Below are 13,591 nucleotides of genomic sequence, written 5' to 3'. Positions count from 1 at the left end.
CCCCGGGCGGGGAGCTCCGCGCCCGCGGAAGGCCCGAGAGCTGCCCCGATCAGGCTGCGCACCTGCGGGGCCCCCGGCAGCAACCTGCCGCGGTCGGCGAGCCCTGCAAACAAAGCCTGCGATTTTCCCTCCAGTTAGAACCCCATCTAATATTAAGGGGCAAAACCGAAGCCCACCTGCCAGGGCAGCAGGGCCTTCTTCACACATGTGTGCATAGGAATGGCTTGACAGAAGTAGAGAGTGACCCAACCCAGCACATCTTTTTCACCAGGCCAGGCAGACGCAGAAAGGAGCTGTGTGGAAGCAACAACACGCGTGTGTTTAAAAAACGCTGCCAAGCATCCTAGGCAGTTTGGAGAGCGGTAGGGAGTGTCAGTGGCACGAGTCAGACAGCTGGGGGTACCCGAGTGGGGAATAATTTACTTTGCCCTAGCTTTCCAGCATTGGGTTGTCTGCCTGCGTGAAGAGAAATATGACCATACCAGCAGCAGTTTGGGAACACTGTAATGCTTGGTATTACGGACGAGGCAAACATGGTGCCAGCTCAGAACATGACAGGTCAGGTGTCTCTTGGAGTGCCCAAAAGAACAGCACAGGCCGAAAGTTAGACCAGTTGCTCTATATGTATGAGACCCAGGATCACACATCAAGCAACTAGTTGTATTATTGATTTTAAGCTGGCAGCTGCTGGTCCACAACAACCAAGGGTACAAAGTGAGGAATTTTATCCCTGCCTTGTCTTCCTAGTACATCAATGAGTACAGTGAGCTGGCAGATAGAGTGCACAGAACACTAAGTAGAGGTCTGAGATTTGAAACTGGGATATTCCTGGCCTTTTTCTTAAAAAAATGAATAAATATGTTCTGACAAAACCTTATGGGATAGATGGACTTAAATCTAAAAGCAGCACAATCTGAATTTATTCCTACCATGGTAAAAAGCCCTGACTGAGCCGCAGTGAAGGTAGCGTAATTGAGCTAATTTGTGGGTAGTATATTTATCTCAGCTCTATGTATGAACATCACTGTCTGTAACTTGTTCATTACTCCCTGAGTGCTGGTTCTGGCCAGGACGGGGTTAATGTTTGCAGTAGCAAGGAGGGGCATGGCTAGGACCCTGAGGTTATTCTTTATCACCTCACATCAAGCACAAAGGGCAGGGGTCCTTTCTGGTCCTGTTCCATGTAAGAATTCACAGGTGAATCGATCATCTCTCTTGTACACTCTTTTATTAAATTAATATTGTTCATGTTACTGTTTGGTTTTTGTTTCATTGCTTTTTCAAGTAAATTGTTCTTACCTCAACCCATGATCTTTACCTTTTGTGCCTCCAGTTCTGCTCTCCAGCCTGCTGGGGGAGGGAGGAGTGAGCAAACAGCACATGATTTAGAACACTAAACCGGGGAATACTATTCCTAAACCATGGCACCTTGTCATTCAAGATCTGCAGAAACAGTCAGGTTCCACTCCAAATCTCCAGACTTGAGTATTCTGCCTCACTCAAGTCCTTTACATATTTTGCTTTCAATACAAATGGCTCCTCTTTAGTCCTACATAATATTTTTGATATTACAAGTTTGGAACTACTTTTGATTTATTTGTTGTTCAACTCATCAGCAATTCAGCATAATTTAATCTGATGCTGCCCACTGCAAAGAGACTGCCCAGCTCAGACATAGACTATAAATCTCAAAAGCACTTACAACTCTTAGCCATAGTAAACCCATTTATTTACTCTCAATAAAATTGTCAAACAAATCTACAGGAGCAGAGCATAAGTAGGTAACTTTCAGAAAAACAGGGAAAATTTATAGAAAAATTTTAGGTCTGGTATAAATGATGATTACCACTGGCCCTGTGATTATTACTTTTGTGTCTTTTTTTATACATTCGTCTTATTCTCATTGTGAACCTTTATAATGTCTTTTACTGTGGTAAATTATTTTAAACTGAATCTAGGTACTAGAATATACTGTTTAGAGTATATTCATCATATGTTTATAATTTAAAGGGATTTTTCGCCCATTACCAAGTACTTCTTGTTTGTATTGCTAGCTGTATTACAAAATTAAGCTTTCATAACATTTTTTTCACTGTTCTGAAACCAATTTTGGGGGCTTTTGTAGTAAATTTAGGAATTTAGACATGCTGTCATTTGTCAGGCTCTAAGGGTCAGAAAAGACCGTTTGATCATCCAGTCTGACCTCTTGTATCACATTTCACTGTAGCATTTCTCCATGCATTCTCTTCATCTTTATGCCATTTTTAATACCCATGTGAACTACTAGCATTTTCTAAACAATTTATATTGATGTGGAAAGAGAAATTCTGCTGCTATGTGTCACTGCAGATTTAGGATAGGAGCCCTGTCACATGTTAGTCTTTAAATAAGACAAGGAACAATTGACATGGTGCATACCTGGCACACCATAATTACCAACTTGCCTCCTCAACTTTCATGGCCTAAGCATGAAGAAAGAATTTGTCACTTCGCCTGAATAGTTCAGAAAGATGAGATGAAAGCATCACAATGGGGACAATCCTATTACTGTAATTAGGGAATCATCATCTATCACTTTAGCTGTAAACAAAGCCTGTTTAGTTTTCACTCAGGACTTCCCAAGCAAGTGAAGACATCTGCACCCTCTTCACTATTTCAGTGCAAGAAAAACCTTATTTCACTAATTATTTGTCTTGTTTAAGTTTTTATCATCATGGGACATAGGAAACCTATTAAAACCCAATGTTTTTCATCTCTACATATACCAAATAATGAGAAAAGCTGTTTAAAATGTTAAGTATAGTACTGTTTTCTAATACAGCAAAACAGCATTCTTGTAGCAATACTGGTATTGAAGTTGATGAGGGAAATGCTAGGGGAAAAATCAGTATAAAAATATTCCTGAGCTATTGAAGGATCACAGACCTACTAAAAGCTGACAAAGTTTTTAAGTCCTTGAAGCAGCAATTAAATATTAACAAAAATATACAAACAACTGCCTTGTGTCTAATTTACAACTTGTGCTCAGACTCACCATAGCATTTTAGTCAGTGTTAAACATTACTAACACACTTGCAAAGCACATTTTACTCTCTCTCCAGATCAAGCAGCTAGCCCATATGTTTGAGCATTAATACCCTGGCAGTTGCCATCTAGCCCACATTTCCATAAAATATGTTCAGGAAAAAGATCAAATTAGATTAAAATGCAAGAAACTAAACTATAGAATTCTATCTGATTTCTTTACAATTTTCCTTTTAGCTATCAAAGGCAAAACTGTATAAAAGGAAACAAAAAAATTGAAATTAATCTAGTTTTGATTTTTTTCCCCACTCTACCTCTAACTGTAGTCACAATGTTTCGGATAGTATTTACAACTATTTGTTTTTGTTGTTGTTGTTTTTTCACCAGTAACAAAATTTTTGGTAATGAAATTGCAGTAGCACAACTTTCTCCACAAAGTCATCTTCTGGTTATATTATAAACATATCTGTGCCTTTATTAATTTTATACAGGTGCAGCAGCCGTGCTGTGGCCAAGCTTCACATCGATTGCAAGTTCTGTGTACATTCTAAGAATCAAGGTGACATCTCTCTGTATTAATGTATCTCAGTATTAGTGCCAGCTCTCTGAATGTCACCAGAGAAGAGCAAAACAATTTTTTTCTTGATACCAAATCTATTAAATCATTTGACTCATCAGCCTGAAAGTCACTTTTTGATAGCAACCAGTATTAGTGCCTCCAGAAGGCATAATCATAAAGGTTTTAAAACTCATTCTGAAACTGATATATTTCTTACTTTGAATTACAGAAGTAATTTTCTGTGTTACTGTGTTTCTCAAGGAAAACTTTCCAGTTTGAGCACTGAATCCCCCATGTTTCAAAAGCAAGAAGTAGTGTCCCTCTACCTTCAACAAAGGATTTTTTGTTTCATCATTAATGCATTTTCTTTTGGATATCCCCTTAGAGAGTCTGTCTTGTCTACCGTACATCATTTCCTACAACATCAGTGATTCTCACTGCTTTTCAGAACTCCTACCACATTTTTAATACACTGATTGAAATGACTATCCACTATGATCCCTTTTAACATCACTTCAGTGCAGCTGAATTAAAATATCAGCAAAAATATGAATATAAACAGATAAATTTAAATTGCAGTGACTCTTACATATATTTACAGGATGACAAACTTTTTCAGACCTTCATAAAGGCTTGCTAGTTTTCCAGTGGTAGAAAATACACATTAAAATGACCCCATAATTCAAATCTGTAGTTCAAAAATCAGCGCATTTTACTTTTAGATTTAAGTGCCATCACTAATTGCTGGTGAAATGCACTGACTCGTTCTCTCTGGGCTGGCCAGTTCAAGATGCAGCGAGATCTGAACATTCCTCTTCTCAGGTGAAGTGCATGATACAACTTGTAATCTTGGATATCATCAAGAAAGATCAGTATGATGGAGTCCCGACTTTGTTCGACAGCTTGCTGAAGAGCATGATACACCTTGAAACTGAAGCAAAAATAAGACAAAAATCAATGTTTTCTTTTATGTGAAAGAAAAAGGAAAGACAAACAGTTCTTCACAGGGGGCTTAATGCCTATTTTGTGATATACAATAGTTATTACTTTTCTTAAATTAGTTGCCTATAAAAAAAACAAGTAAATTAATGCTCTAAAAATACAACCTAAGTGCACTGTCTTGATATAGCCTTGTTTAGCACTATCCCTTTCTTTATGAGACCTCTATATAAGACTGGTGAAAAGACTAATTTAAAGGCAAACAAAAATCGTCTTTCAATGCTAGTGGTCTCACTCGTTGCTCTTCTTCCAATGTGTAATTTTAAGGAAAGCAATCTGCAAAGGTGACAGCCTGACTTTTGGTAAAAAACTCCAACCAAACAAAACTAAATAAAAGACTTCCCCTGCAAAAAAAAAACCCTGAAAACAAAAAGAAAACCAAACCAACAAACAAAAAAAACCACCCAAAACAACAAGAACAAACGAAAACTCAAACAAATAAACCACAAAGAAACACCCAAGAAAATGCCTAAAACATTGACTTAGATAGTCAAATGTACGCTACCATATCTGTGAAACAATTAACTTTATTAACTTAGGAATTAAACTGAAGCTACAATATATTAGGTAAATATTTTTAAGTAGATTTTGCATGGAAATTTTCCATTAGATGCTATGTTTTTATTAAATTACAATAAAGAATATTCTTGTTAAAATATCTCTTAAAGAATTTTTCCCTTTACAGATGAAATTTTATATCCTACTCACTTTTTACACCAGGGATCCTGTAAGAGGTGTTCAGTCACAACAAAAATAGTCTTCCTGCTCATTTTTATGCTGTTAATTGTGGCTTCAAATTCAGATATACCTGCTTCAAAGTCCCGTTCTTCTAAGCAAAACTTAATTTCAAAGTGGTTATTTTTTTCCAGAGACATGAAATTTTTAGACACCCAGTTCTTGTCCTCTCTTGCATGAATAACGTAGGCATCGTAATCATACCGTTCCTGTTGTCTCTCAAATTCTTTAAAACCAAGCATTCGATTGACTATAATATTCCAGTAGAAAGCTATCCTCCACCCTTCAAAATGGATGGTAAGGACAATAAAAATGAGTAGTGTCACAATAGTGGTAGAGATCACAAAAAGAAGTTTAAATGGTGCACTGTCTTTGCAAGCTGAACTATCAAAATACAAAACCAGACTACCATGATATTTAGGAGGGGTGTTGCAAATGTACTGGGACCTCAGTCCAGGTATATCTGCTTGGGTCTCATTAAGCCAATCAGCAAACCAAGCAATGCTTTCACAGGTACAATCAAAGGGATTGGAATCCATCTCTAGTTTTCTCAAGCTGCTGAAAGGTGGGCCAAATACTTTTTCTTCAACTGAGGTTATCAGATTTTTCTGAAGGTTCAATGAATTCAGAGAGGCTTGGTCATCAAACAGAGTTGCTGGAAGCAAATTCAAATTATTTGATCCTAAATCCAAGAGTTTTAATTGAAACATACCCTTGAAAACCTGAACTGGAATTTCATCAAGCCCATTTGATTTTAAATTAAGAATTCGCAAATTGGGAAGACCTTTTAAAAAAAGAACAGGGCCACCCGGATTTGCATGTTTCCAAAGCCGGGCTAAATTATTGTGTTGCAAATCCAGGATGTCAAGTTTGTCAAGTCCATTAAACAAGTCTTCTTTTATGTTTGCTATGTTGTTATTGCTGATGTCCAGGACAGTCAGGTTTCGTAAAGGATGAAAAGGTGAGGGAGAAAGTGCCAGATTACTGCAGCCTACCTTCCTCAGCATCAGTTTTTTAAGACTTGGAACAAAAATGAATGATTCACTTTGCAAAGTCAAGTTTTTATTATAGGAAAGATAAATGTCTTGTAAGTTATTGAGACCTTTAAACTCATGACCTGTAAGCTGTTGACTAATTTCATTGAGACCAAGATGAAGAATTTTCAGGTGTCCCAGGGAAGAAAATGCCCCACTTTCTATTGTAGAGATTCTGGTTTTTGTGAGGTTTAAAACCTGTAAGCTAGAATTAGCAAGTGAAGAAAATGTTTTATTAGTTATTCTTTGTAAGTTTATGTTGCAGTTGCAGAGGCTCAGATATTTCAGGTTGTTCAGACCTGTGAACATATTAGCAGTAATTCCTGGAAAATTGTTATTGTCCATTATAAGGTACTCCAGGTGGTATAGCCAATGGAAAGAAAAATCTTCAATTTTCCCAGTAAGTGAGTTCATGAGATTCAAATATTTGAGGCTGGATAATCCATAAAATAAACGTGAAGATATGTTAATTTTATTAAGCTTCAGGTTTAAGTACTGTAAACTTGAAAGCCACTGAAATGAGTCATTTTCTATAACAGAGAGAGAATTTTGGGAAAGGTTTAAAATTTTAAGATTTGTTCCTTGCAGTCCCTGGAAAGTTGACTTGCCAATGTAGGAAAGTTTCACATGGCTCAATGAGAGGTTTTGAATTGCTGTGTTTGATAATTCTGCACAAAGTTTATTTGTGCGATTTTCACCAAGTTCAACATTGTTCAGTATGAGGCCAAACAGATTTCCAATTGTATGGAAACATCCCGTATGAAACTGAAAGGACAAGAAAAAAAAAGTCTTGACCTAAACAAAGAGATTATGTAGAAAGTTAACCAATAAAACAAAAACTTGTAAAGGTTTTCAAATGAGATTTTCAAGCAGAATAGAACTCCTACATCCAGATTGCTTCACAGCCAAATTCAGACAAACACTTTTTTGAGTTTAGACCTCTTGTGACAGTAGTTTTATAATTTATAACATGATTATCATAAATCTGAGTAGTATTATTTTAGAAGAAGATAGAAAGGTCATTATTGAGATGAAAGTTTGTATCCAACAACCAAAACTCCTTTTCTAGAAGTATAATAAATTTTTTTATATCTTTCTTCAGCTTTCTTCTACTGGTATCTGCTAGGCATACTAATTTTCTAGTTATTAGGTTTGCAGGCAAACAAGAAACCCAGTTTCTCTGTGCAAGGAGAAGCTACTATGAAATCTAATAGTATACACTTGCTTTCACAATATGGATCACAAGCTTTTATCATTGCGCTGGCCCCTCATCTTGATTAAGATATCCACTGAGGGATTAAATATTCAATTTGTCAGGATGATTCAAATGCATAAGGCTGCTTTTTAAATAGCAGTACTGTAAAACCAGAGCGGCTAAAAGTGGCACAAAGTAGCAGTGCCCAAGAAAGGAGTAGCACCATGTATTCATTCACACCCTGTACCCTTGTGCCGGAATAACCCTACATGCAGCCGCACAGTGGACTAGGTAGGGAACCAGTGTGACTTCAAGCTAACCAAGCCAAAACACCTGGAGAGTTTCCCCAGTGATCCAGGTCATAAAATGTGGTATCAGAAAGAGGGAGGGATGAAGCAGCCAAGCAAAAGAGGATGGTGGGTTTCTCTCTTAGCATTGATAAAAACTTATACCACCTTAAAATTATTGTAGGTTCAATGTATATATATTTTTAGAGATCAGTCAACTGGGAAACAAAGCAAAAGAAACAAACAAAAACTAAACAAACCAAGGAAGTTCAGTGCATATTCAGTATTTGTATGCTGAGGATCAACCAGTTTAGAATTGCCACACTTACCATCACTCTCCAAAGAATCATGCCACTGAGAAACAGGTCAGAGAGCACAGTGAGATAGATGGAAGTCAAAGCGCCCAAATGGGGTTTTTTTTAAAGGAGCGTATGTTTCTGAAATTATTATTTCTCTGGGGTTCCCATTGAAATAATAGCCACAAGTGAACACTCTCTGATTAACTGGGAAGTGAAATCTAGATTGTATAACCAGACTTGCATAGTACCACACTTTTTACCCACTTAGAAAGTGTGTCAGCCCTTCATCTTCAGCACATCAAAAAAAGTTCTGCACCGAAAATACCTGGTAAAGATTCTTAGAGCATCTCAAATTAGGTCTTGATTGATCTCTGATCTACATGGAACAAGCTGTGAAACCAGCCTGTGCTGATTTCAGTGGCAAAACAATAACTCTGTAAATCACTGCTGGAGGTCAGGAATGATGCTGCATAAAACAGAATGGGTTTTGGACCTCAGCAGATCAAAATTGTAATGTAAATGCCATAAACCCACAAAGGATAAATCAGGGTGGTTCCATTTTATACTTACACCTGTTGAATTTCTGTTGAAATGCTTCCTACCTCTTTTAGTGGATTTGATGACAAATCAAGACTATTCAATGTGGTGTTTCTAAGAAAATTAAAGTCTTCTTTTTTCAACTCAGTGATTTGGTTGCTACCCAACATGAGCTCATGGAGTTTCTCCAACTGTTGCTTCAATCCTAAATTGGCTGACTTCAAAGAATTATGGGATAGGTCCAAAATATTCAAGTTCTGGAGAGAAGTTGCAAGAAAAAAATTATAAAATTATTATTTTTTAAATTTTATGTAATACACAAAAAAAAAATTAATTAGAGTATAATTGATTAGAAATTAGTTGAAATACTACACTTTAAATGAATTTGTAATAGAGAAATGGCAGCTTTCAAGCTCCTGCTGGAAGTATTCTGCATCTTTCACACCAATAACTTTCATGGTTTTAATGGTATTAACCTGATAAAATATCTACTACAAACCAAAGTAGATAAAGTTCCTTAATTCACTGAAGGCCCTCCTGCCTCAGATAAAGTGTTATATGCAAAAGCCTACAACTATTGCAGTATTAAACATTGCATTCCATGCTTTTTCAGTGTGGTCCAGCCCCATAATGGAATGACGAAGGTGAAGTTCCCAGCATGGAAGCTGGCTGTACTTACTTGTATTTTGTTGTGTCAGCAGTCCTACAGTGCAAGTACAGTACACTTTATGTAACTGAACTGGAATACTGAGTTTATCAGAAAAGTTCAGACCTACTCAAAACCATATGCACACTCATTAGAACACTGAGTGACAATTAGTACCCACACATTTTATTTACTTTACTTTTTTTGTCCTTAGGTTCTTCTTTTTACATGACTCCTGCCTGGTGCAAAGACAGTGAAATCGTCCTTTCCTGCTTTCTGTGGTGGTGCCCCTATCTCTGATACAGACAAGAATATTTAACCACTTGTAAACTACCAGGGAAAGCAAAGGCACAATAAAAGCATTTTTACTCTTTCTCAGTTCTTAAAGTCCTGAGAGACACTACATTCAGCCTAAGCACCGGCCTTCCTGGTTTGAATACTTAAACCTGAACCTTGAGACTTTAGGCTACCAGCTATCCAGGCAGCTCAGATTCCACTCCATCCACTTTGATGTTATTCTCATCACCTGCTGCTGCTGTTCACTCACCACATATCCTGCATGGAGAGATGCTTCAAAGGGATGCAATCACAGAAAAAGGAATGGAGAGCATTAACTCACAAAGATGACTGAGACTCCAATGTGCTCTAACACATTGCCACAAGGCCTCCTCCTCAGCAAAAATTGAATCTTTCAGTGAAAGATTGATTATATGTTGGGTATTTTGAGATACCAAGGCAGCAGTTCTGCACACACACTGGAAAATACAGTGAATTCCCCATTTATACTTTATTTACGTGAAAAGATGCATTTCTAACTCTTACCTCCAGGGTTTCAAAAGGATCATTTTTTATACTTAGTCTGTTGTATCCTAGATTGAGCTCAGTCAGGTTGGTGCAGGAAGCAAAGACTCTGTCAGGGAACTTGTGCAATTCATTATGTTCTAACTTCAGAGTCTGCAAGAGGGGCACATTTTGGCACAATTCTGGTTGCAGTTTAGAGATGCTGTTGTAGCCTGCATTCAAGTAAACCAGCTGGCTGTACTTGGTCAGATTTGCAGGACCTAGCTGTTTTAGCTGATTATGAGAAATGTCTAAACTCGTTATATTGTTTGGAAGATCAGAGGGAATTTGAGTCAGCTTTAGGTGACTGCAGTCAGCCATTTCATTTTGGATATGACATTGCTTTCCAGCTGATGCCCACGGCCAGAAGACAAACATCAGTCTGACGTATAAGCTGCTCCACCAAAGAAGAGCGTTTTGCATCATTCTATCTGCAAAGGCAAATTGAACACTGCAAATTACAATCATTTTGACAGGACTTGCATCTTCAACTGAAGGCTAAGCAAGCAAGGCTTAAAAAACATGTGACTTCATAGTGAGCAAACAGTCAGTGTTTTTAACTCATGATTTTTTTTCTGCCTTCATTTTTGCAGAACAGCTATGTCTAATAATCTCTCTAAATAAAGAATTTTATTTAAAAGTAGTAATATTGTCTTACATAAAAATAAGTATGTTCAAAAAGGTACCAACTTTTATCTATTATTGATGAAAATTTCTAATCACTTTCTCTTTATTGATTAATTTTGCATTGCTTCAACATTCATAAAATACATTACATATGACAAATTGTACATAAGCCTCTTTATGTTAGTAATTGATCACTGAGCTTAATTACATGTAAAATATTTATAGTTATATGCAGTAAAAATGAGTAATATACCACTACTTTCTTTTACAGTTCTTGACAGTTTTTATTATACAAGTGGATCACACAAAATTCTGTCATTTCATCTTATAAAGAAAGACGGAACACCAGGTTATAGAAACATAAATGAGAAAGTAAGAACACACAAAAAAAGGTCAGTGCCAACCTAATCAGAGAGAAAAATAGAGAAAAGCCAAGTTATAGAGGAGACACTGCCTATGGATTCAATGTATTTTTCCAAATACTTTCAGGAGAACTTACACATTTAATAATTTATATACTCCACCCCATAACTTTTGGTCATTTAGATTAGGATATCAACACTGAAACTCTAATTTTCAATGATTCTACCTATTTTGTCATTAAGTTTCTAATGAATCTTGGGCTTTTTCATATTTTGTTCATTTTCCATTTAGTATCCATTAGATTTAAATTCACCTGGTAATCTTGTAATGAAACTTTACTGCACAAGGAAGAAAATTATTTCCATATAAATTCTGACCAGAACAGAGCTGTAAGAGCCCAGAAGGGTTTGACAAGCCTTCTGAGTCATAGAGCTTGTCTAATTAAATGGCATTTCTTCTAATCAAAAGAAGAGTCCTCTGTATCTTCCAGATTATTCTCTACAGAATAAATCTTTAGTAGAAGGAGAACATACTTTGTGAGTGCTTGCCAGAACATTTTTTTTCATGCTTTAGCAGAGGACAGTGAACTTAGGTTTCTGTCTTCAAGTTTATTTTTTTAAAAAATAGAAAGCTTATACTTTCAACCCTGATGCTTAAAGTGTCTCCACAGTCTTGATACGTACATATCTGTATGGCCTTCTGCCAACAAACTTGGAACCTACCTACCAACATCAACTTACCAATTAGTTAAGTCTCAGCAGGATGGGCTCCCAGGTAGAGAAGGCTATTATTGTCTGTACAGAACAGGCTATACATGGGAATAAACCTGCCTAGACTTAACAGGAAGCTAGAAGAGCTCCTCAAAAGGCTAACTCATGGGAAGTATAAGCTTTCTTACTTCTACAATTCTCATTTTCCTTTGCTAGGAACCTGTGTTTAATTAATATGATCGAGCTTTCAACATATTAGAGTATTGTGCTTTAGCAAACAATGAAACAAGAACCGAGAACAGAAATTAAACTAGCACATTTGTATCAAAAAAAAAAAAAAAAAAAAAAAAGAAAAATTCTTCATAACTGATGTTTTCTAAAGAGAAAAATTTCCGCTATCATAACAAAACACTCTAAGGAACGGACACTGCAACCTGCAGCCAAGCAGGAGCCTAGCAGGTCAGATCCCAGCAGAGTTTGACACCATAGCTGACATGACTTTTCAGAGGTCATGCACTAGGACTGCTCCAGTGACAAAAAGTCATGTTGTAGTGGCCAGAGAGGAACCTCATGGCTGCATTTTTGGGAGCAACCTGGCCACCTAAGGAGAGACATTTGTATAATCCAGTGGGACTGGGGATACAAGCAAGAGAAAGAGGGACATAAAGCATTGCAAAGGCACACACAAAAACACTACAAAAGGTGGTTAAAAATAAACCATAATGAAAAAACAATTCCCTGCTGGATAATACATGTCAGGCTGGTCCTGCAGACAGCCTGGCCTGCTACAGCTGCTGCCAAACACAGCACTCGTGTCCTTGTAGCTGAGGAAAATAAAGGACCTCTTTCCTCTGCACCCCAACTACTGGAAACACAAAGGAAAACAGAAGGGAAGCTTATCTGTGGCAGAAGCTTGCATCCTGGTCTGCATCATTCTCAGGGTTTGTTTTAGGGTAATCAGACAGCTGCTGGGTTCTGCAGCAATTGTTGCCAGCTCAGCTTTAAGCTTGAAAGGCAGAAGAAATGTATTGCACAATCACAAAACAGGTTCTTCAGGTGACTTCCAGGGAGGCACAATGGGCTGCCTTTTCCTGTTTTTTTCATTGCAAGAAATCTGGAATCAGCTTTAGGTGTTTAAGCTTTGTCTGGGGGTCCAGTGAAGAAAGCACAGACCCATTACCAAACTTCAGGGACAGCGTTTCAGTTGGGCAAAAGGAAGAAATACAGTTTTAACAGTATGAGCAAGAACTTTAAAAACTGGCACTGACTTGGCTAGCTTGCAGGTTAAGAGAAATCCAGGATCAAGGAAATCACCCAAACTCCTGAGCAGCACTTTGCCTTTGCACCTCGATATTCACATTTATTACTATGAAGTGAAGAATTTTACCGACTCACCTCTGCGGGCTTTATCCCCTTCTGTCTGTAAGCATCCCTCCTCTGCGCTAGTTTCGCAGCACACGAAACCGTGAGGAAACGCTCTGCTCAGATGCAGAAGTGAAAGCGAAAGCGTGGCCAGGCGCGGCGAGGGAAGCGGCGGGATGAGCGTCTCCCGAGCAGCGGCAGCCGCGGCTCCCCCGTCGGCACCGAGCCCTCCTGAGGTAAGGCTTTCAGAGGTGCTGAGGGCGGAGGTAGCTCCTAACCTCACAGCTGGGATGCTGCTGGTGGTTGCTGACCACAAGTAAACCGACTGAAACACACAGATGTGTCACAAATAAGCAGCAGCACACGATCCTATT

At 37.9% G+C, this 13,591-nt stretch overlaps 1 protein-coding gene across 1 annotated transcript; it reads right to left on the bottom strand.

Annotated features, from left to right (window-relative positions):
- Positions 1 to 564: 564 nt before the first annotated feature.
- TLR3 (toll like receptor 3) lies at positions 565 to 13,384 on the bottom strand. Its single transcript, XM_058837056.1, has 5 exons — positions 13,251 to 13,384; positions 10,138 to 10,586; positions 8,735 to 8,926; positions 5,291 to 7,116; positions 565 to 4,514 (listed from the first exon to the last, which is right to left on the bottom strand). The coding sequence occupies exons 2-5, from the start codon at positions 10,579 to 10,581 to the stop codon at positions 4,286 to 4,288; spliced, it is 2,691 nt and encodes an 896-aa protein (XP_058693039.1). The 5' UTR covers positions 10,582 to 10,586; positions 13,251 to 13,384; the 3' UTR covers positions 565 to 4,285.
- Between the last annotated feature and the right edge of the window lie 207 nt (positions 13,385 to 13,591).

This window comes from Poecile atricapillus, chromosome 4 (genome assembly GCF_030490865.1).
Source record: "Poecile atricapillus isolate bPoeAtr1 chromosome 4, bPoeAtr1.hap1, whole genome shotgun sequence".
In the NCBI taxonomy this organism is placed as follows: domain Eukaryota; kingdom Metazoa; phylum Chordata; class Aves; order Passeriformes; family Paridae; genus Poecile; species Poecile atricapillus.
Note: the sequence above shows the minus strand (reverse complement) of the source record. Positions and strands in the feature narration are given on the sequence as shown.

Bases quoted from the DNA above. Each gene is read 5' to 3' on its own strand.
- TLR3 (XM_058837056.1), bottom strand. From the start codon at position 10,581: ATGATGCAAAACGCTCTTCTTTGGTGGAGCAGCTTATACGTCAGACTG. The intron at 8,927-10,137 runs GTAAGAGTTAGA...ACTTCTCTCCAG, and splicing joins ATCCTTTTGAAACCCTGGAG to AACTTGAATATTTTGGACCT. The intron at 4,515-5,290 runs GTGAGTAGGATA...TTTTTGCTTCAG, and splicing joins CAGGATCCCTGGTGTAAAAA to TTTCAAGGTGTATCATGCTC.